This window comes from Procambarus clarkii, chromosome 4, assembly GCF_040958095.1.
Source record: "Procambarus clarkii isolate CNS0578487 chromosome 4, FALCON_Pclarkii_2.0, whole genome shotgun sequence".
NCBI lineage: Eukaryota > Metazoa > Arthropoda > Malacostraca > Decapoda > Cambaridae > Procambarus > Procambarus clarkii.
Window position 1 is genome coordinate 41,354,399 of NC_091153.1, and position 6,988 is coordinate 41,361,386.

The 6,988-nt window shown below is 41.3% G+C and overlaps 1 protein-coding gene across 1 annotated transcript in view; it reads left to right on the forward strand.

The window, feature by feature from the left end:
• LOC138371206 (dual specificity tyrosine-phosphorylation-regulated kinase 1B-like) overlaps positions 1–6,988 on the forward strand; it is an 80,346-nt gene extending 73,358 nt beyond the window's left edge. The window contains exon 10 of the mRNA XM_069336045.1: positions 425–6,988. Within this exon, the coding sequence (XP_069192146.1) occupies positions 425–1,164 (740 nt within the window). The 3' untranslated portion in view covers positions 1,165–6,988. The remainder of the gene's footprint in view (positions 1–424) is intronic.

Here is a 6,988-nt window from a genome sequence, read left to right on the forward strand (position 1 = left end):
TAGTAGATTACCAAGTGAACAGCTTAGTATGCAACTACAAAGCTGGAGGTAAAACACACATTATATCCTCGTTTGTTGTTCTGTTTGCAAAGTGTTCCCCCCATGCAGGGGGGTATACTGTTAGCAGTACTTACGTCTGCAACAGACATGCACTGAGATCCTGAGACCATATTGCAGTGCCTCTCCACCTTGGTAGCCCAATTCACAGTACAAGTGCATTTTTTGTGAATAATCTCCATAAATGAACTGGCATCCATTGTAGGAGGAAACTATTTTTAAGGTAGCATTCTAAAGAACAGCATAAATTAGTGTCGGTACTTCTTCTTATATTGAAAGAATCGCTGTTAAACACATGCATTATCTAAATAATTTTTATAAATAAGAAATATTAATCACTATTTAAAAATTTTGTCTTTCTTCTCAGTGGGTGTGTCAGGTCGTGCAAGATCGGATCCATCTCACCACCACACTCACACTGGGCACTCTCATGGAGCTATGGACTGTGAGGTGTTCAGTCATCATGCAGCTCACCCTCCACATCCAGCTCACCATCCCCGTCATGTGCACCCTCACCACGCCCACCGTTGTCGACCGCCAGATCCTGGTGGACGACCCCAGCCCCAAGCCACATCATCCAGCGCAGCAGCTGCTGGAGGATCCTTGCCACCGACAGCAGTATATGCTGCTCATCCATACCTACCTATGGCCCTGGACTGTACCCAGACTGGCTCTGTTAACTTGCCCTTGGCACCCAGCAGTGGTAGTAGTGCATCAGGTCCTCCTTCAGCTCCATACCACTATCCTGGACTACCCACTTTCCCGCCAGGTACTTCGAGTAGCAGTGGGAGTAGTGGAGGGCAGCCGGGTGTTGTTGGGTATGGCTACCCGGGTGGTTCACTGGTACCAGTGGTTTCTGGGGGCCCTGGTGTTATGTATGAAGGGGCGCGACCACCGGGGGGACATCTCGAGCAGCCACAACCTCTGCCTATGTCACAACCAGGAGCAGCGGCGGCAGCAGCAGCGGCAGCAGGAGCAGTGCGGGTGGGACACAGACAGAGCAGCAGTGGTGGTACAGGAGGTGGTGGTGGGGGCCCAGGTGGGGCAGGTGCAGGGGGTGAGGACAGCCCTATGGTGGTGCAGCACAGCCCCCTAACCAGTCATTAACGGCTGGGCTCACCTAGCAACCTGCTCAACAGTGTACTGTGAACAGTGGGCAGCCAGGCCCTGAACAGTGAGACTGACGAGAGCCTGGCCAGAGACAGCGCTAGGCCAGTGGCCACACTGTGGTGCAGGACCGTGTGTGCCTGTGTGATGTGAGCCTGTGACACCCAGAGTGGAGGCTGGCGGGACCCCACCCACTTTCCAACGCAGCTGCCTGGCCCCCCCCCCCTTTCTCTGCTGGCACTGCTTTTATCTTGTTATTTATTACCCGCTGGTGAGGAGGGACCGGCCGTAGGCTGCCCTGCATGCTGGCTGCTGGGCTGCCTGAGGGCCGGGCTGGCTGCGTTGGCTAATCCAGTCTCAGGAACTCCCTCCCCCACCGCCACCACCACATCTATAATACCATCAACCCCCCCCCCCCCCCCCCCCTCACTTCCCTCCCATACTGACACTCCTCACACACCACAACTACGACATCCACCATAACATCCATCACCACAATGCCTATCATGGATGCAACCTTTGCAGCAGACACCTTCTTCATACCCATTTAAAGTAACATCTAGTAAGCATAAATCTTGATACTCTGTGGATGACTTGGTTGCTGGCAGATTATTACTTCCCTAACCTTGCTGGTACATGTTTTATGCAACATTTATCCACCTCACACCTGGTTGATGTGTTATGAAAATCAACCCTGTTATCCTCCTACACCTTTTCTTGTATCACAAAATACACCCTCCCTCCCCCCCTCTGAAGCCCTCAGACAACCAGCATAGCTCCCTCACCCTTAACACTCTCTGGTGCTTGATATAAGTACTAGAAACCTGCCTACACCCAGCTGGTGCATCACCCACACAACAGACAACTCCCCCACACCCAGCTTGTGGCCAGCTGGACAATGCTCACTCAGATAGCAGCTTTTAGCAAATGTATAGTATATTCCATTCTGTACTTCAGAACCATAACTATCAAAATATTGTCATGAAGCAGTTTGCATCTTTTTAACTCCTGCTAAATCCATTGAATTTTCTGTCTGACCTAATTCCCTATCAACATCATGCCAAAGACCTCACAATACCTTCATTCCTATAGTGTTTCCTCACCAGTTGTCTAACAGTTTATGTAATTTGGGGGACCCACCATTGGCATATCATTTGTGGTGAATCTTTTATGCCCTTCTTTATTTCTTTATTTTATGAGAGTATTTGCTCACTTTTTTAACTTTGCTTTTTATATACTTTTTTTTTTTTTAAGGATAATGGGGGTATTTCTTTTATATACAGTTGATTCCATGGGTATTGGTTTTTGTCAATGAACCGAGTCTAAGTGGTTGCTAAGCATCTTAAAAATTTAAGTTTTGTAATATTCAAAGTTCCTGACTCTGTAGACTTATATTTTGGCCTGACAATGGTAGTAAATATGTTATAGCACGTCCCGATTTTTAATTCCGGTACATAATTATGTATTTTGATCAACCTTGAGAGCAGGGGCAAGAAAGTCACCAGTATTCACTCAACATTTCCAATAACTCTGGAATATAACTTTGACTTAATTTGGCATTTGGTGTTGAAAAAAGTATTAAATGTGTCAACTTATTACAATTATGAAATATATAAAACAGTGAATGTGTATATTATGTTTATATATATATATATATATATATATATATATATATATAAACATAATATACTCGCGTAATCAATACGATAAAATCAAATAACCAACTTGCTTTTTCAGTAACATACCATCACTGGTTAAATGTGAGAGTTGAGCGCAGAAAGTGTAGCTATTTCCTAGTAAGAATTGAGGTGTCCTTTAATATTGTAAAGCTTGACAGCTTTATCCTCTTGTGACTTGTATCATGTTCATACAGCTTTTTTAGAATTGAGTATACAGTATATTTATTTTTGTAGGAAAGGTTAACAGTTTATTGTCAGTATTCAGTCAGTGAAAACCTGTGTTTGTAATGTATTTAAAAGTAATATTTATTTATTTTATACATTAGTCATCTTGCTAAATGAAGTCAAGTAAAAATCCAGTGTACAGTACAATTGGGAATCTTTTTTTTTTTCTTTTTTGTTATATCGGTATATAAAGGTGCGAGACCATACCAATGGAAGAATCAGGGTATACCCCATGTTTACTTTTGAGTTCTATGTACTGTGTTCAGATTGTTCTTTGTTGTTTCCTCTTTCTCTTAAGTGCTGACCTTTTTTTTTTTCCATCTTATAGTGTTTGTCATAGAGGGCATTTATTCTCTGGTTTATTGTGAATTAGATTTGTATGGTATATTATTGTGAATTTCTAGAGGATGCCCCAATTAGGTGTGTTTACTCAGGAGTTGAGAAAGCCTTATGGATGTGCATTGTAAGGCTTGAATGAGTGAAATGTGAAGCATTGTTAACAGAAGAATATGACAGTTGAATAAGGCCCTTGTTCTTTTTATTTTTATTGTGTACATTTGCTCACAGTGGCATACCCTTTTTGTGAACGCAGAGCTCACTCACAGTCAGTGTGCGCGGTCCATGATGTGTACATAGTCTAGTGGCTGTTGGGAGACAGGGTGGTAGGTCAATGCCAGGCAGAAGGCAAGGTTAAAAGTTTTTTGGATTTTCAAATCAAATTGCTTCCCACATTTCTGGTGGGATAATTTACCCCCTTTTGAAAATCCACAAAACTGGTGAACTGCCTCAGACCAGTTTTGTAAAGCAAGCAAAGATGTTATTAGTTGAGAGTTGTTGTATCCAACCCACAACGGAACAAAGATGGAGAGACTGTCCTCCTACCATATGACCTCAGTGCTCAGCGGCTTGGGGCTGCCTTTGAGGATGGGGGCGTCAAGAGTGACCTGGTCCCGCCCTCGTATGTGCTGTGTTGTGCCACTATGGTGATTTCTTGTAGCCATTACCATGTAGAGGACTCACAAAACCAGACTATGGCATAGATTTTGCTCATCTTGCAAGGAATATAGCAGACTCAAATAATTTCTTAAATGAACTTTTTATTGCTTTTTAATTGGCCTGCAGTAGTAGCACTGTTAAATTTTTAAATTATTTTTCAGCTTTTAGGTGGTTGTATGAAATTAATCAGTGTAATGTTAAAATTTATAAAGTACTTATTGAGAAGTACTGTAGATTTGTTTGTTACATGCTTCATAAAATCAACATCTGTGATCATCTTAGAGGAGGTCAGATACTTGCAGAATTTCTCTTTATTCTATGAAGGAAGATTAGAAATGCCCCCCTTTTTTAAGGTTCATACCATATACTATTTAACAAAACTGTAACTAAATAAAGATTCAAATTTTGTAATAAGTTTTCCAGTATTATCGATTTCCACCTCATAGAGCAAAGAGAAATTAGTGTTTGTCCGCTGCCCCCTTGTGGTTTGTTTGCTAGCAGCACGCTGCACACCACAGCTCATTTATAAACACTAGCTCTTTGGTCGCCATCATCTGGCTCTTTGAATTCTCACAATATTTAATTTTTTTTTTGATTGTGTCAGAAATTGAGTAACTTGTTTTGGATCTTCACTTTTTAAAGTATCCCTTGCATTTTTAAATTTGTACAAGAATGCAGTGGCAGGTTAAAGAGAGTTGACATGTAATGTCAATCCAATATTCTAGCCTCGTGAGATCCAGTGGTGTGTTGTTTGCTACTGGTGTCCCATAGGCCATTGGTTGATGTATACCATAGATGTCTGCATGCCTCGGGTTCACAGTAGACCTCTGGCTCGTCATATGCCATTGCTGATGGTGCGCTGTTCCATCTTGAACACAGCACTGGCAGCCCCTTCCTTGAGAACCCCCACTCAATGGCCACTATATAACCACAAAGAAGTCAACAAGGATTATGATATAATACTTATCACTCAAAGGCAATTTTTATTTTGCAAGTCATTAATTTATTAGGTAATATTAAATCAAAAAATTTCAGCCATAACTTTCAAATGAAAGTAGCTACTAATAATTTCTACAGTAGTTCAACAGTATTACATTGATAATGTCTGTCCTCATTATCGTCTTTCATTATTTGTAATACGGTGAAAATATAAAAATGAATTATAAGGTATCATTCAATGACTACCAATATTCCTCAATATCTAGTCAGGGAGGGAGGTTGGGAACGGAGATGTGTGGCCATTGGGTGACATTGGGTTGGTAAGGGGAAGCTCTCATTGGCTCGTAGACCCGTGGTGCTCCATAGAGTGCGAGGTGCCACCGCCCTCAGGAACCTTCTCCTCATCTTGTGTTGTGGTCATCTATTATGGATTCTTACATTTGAAATTAGGACTATTATCCCCGTTGTGAAATAGAAGCGAGTCTTTACCAAATGTAATCCATAATGGTCGATAGTGACACTTGTGCAACAGGCAAGGTATATTAGTCCAGTGCCAAAATCCAAGGAAAACATTTAGTTTTATAAAGGTTCTTGACTTGATAAAGGAATGGCACAAGACAGGGTTTTCCTTGTACTGGAGGCTGGTAGTACCTTAGTGGGTGGCATGAGCCATGAACTGGGCACTTACACATTGTTGGCAAAAAAAAATTGTTGTTGGGGTCTTGAGATCTAGACTATGTTGATTGAATGTTAGGTATACAGAAACAATTTGGGGAGGATTCAGTATTTTAAACAAAATATAAAATATCTTAATTGGTTTAAACATTTCTGTAGTTTAAAATATTTACATGTTTTCAATTGTCCACCAGAGTTTGTTATATAATATCTTTTCACAGGTTATCTTGCTTTGTTTACACACATAGTAACAAGTCAGGTCAACATGCCAAGATCTCTCTACCCCTATTGTATTGTGATGCATTTTTCTCTGCGTGTGATCCTGTTAAAGTGGTCTATGTGATGACGGATAGTGATGAAGAGTGAATCTTTCAAAAACAGGTCAAAATGATTTCATAGATCTTAACAGACTTGTATAAATGAAGCTCCTTGCTGTGCATTTGCTCATAGCTGGGGGGAAATGTTAGTTTATAATCATAAGTTGTAGTCTTCATAATTTATACATACAGAGATGAATCATTGGAGTAGAACATTAGTTGTAGGGTCATAAACAAATTTGCCGAGATAATGAAGCCAGAGCCTTGTGTATCAGCCTCTTGGTCGTAAACAGACAGTTATGTCGTAAACATTAAATGTGATGGTGGTATGCTGTGTGACCTTGCAGTTCAGTGTTATTCATTGGAATATTGGTTATACAAGAATGAAGCAGGAAAATCTGTGATTACCCTTTTCTGCTTTAAATTCCAATCAGAATTATTTTTTTTCCCTCTTGTTTTTTTCACACAATACCAAACTAATCAGTGCCTCTTGTTAGCCCAGAATTTTGTTATGTAGTTATATCCTAAATAAATCCTGCTCTCCTTGTGTTTCAAAGATGTAACAATGTGCATGAGTGTGGAAGAATGAGATTCACGGCTGATATACAAGGCTGGGCTCTCATAGCAAGAGTTCCCTGGCTGCCTGACCAAACCTCTTATCACTTCCTCACAGAATTAGGAGAAAGAATGGTGCTTAAAAGAAACATTAGAAAACAAATCTGGGATTCAGGGAGAAGCATGTTTTGGCAGTCTGATGAGGATAAGTGTGCATGAGGGTTGGGAGGGCAGTTGCTGCTTCCCCATTGGCTTGACCGGACCCCCAGAAGGGTCCATGCTGCTGATTCTTGGACCAACGAGGTCAACTTGCTATTGCAACCGACCAAACCTGTGGTCTGACGCCGCTGTACCCGTTGCTACCCGTCTCCTAGACACAACTAGAACAAAACAAATGTCTGCAACTTTGTTATTAAAAAAATAAAATGATACTAATGA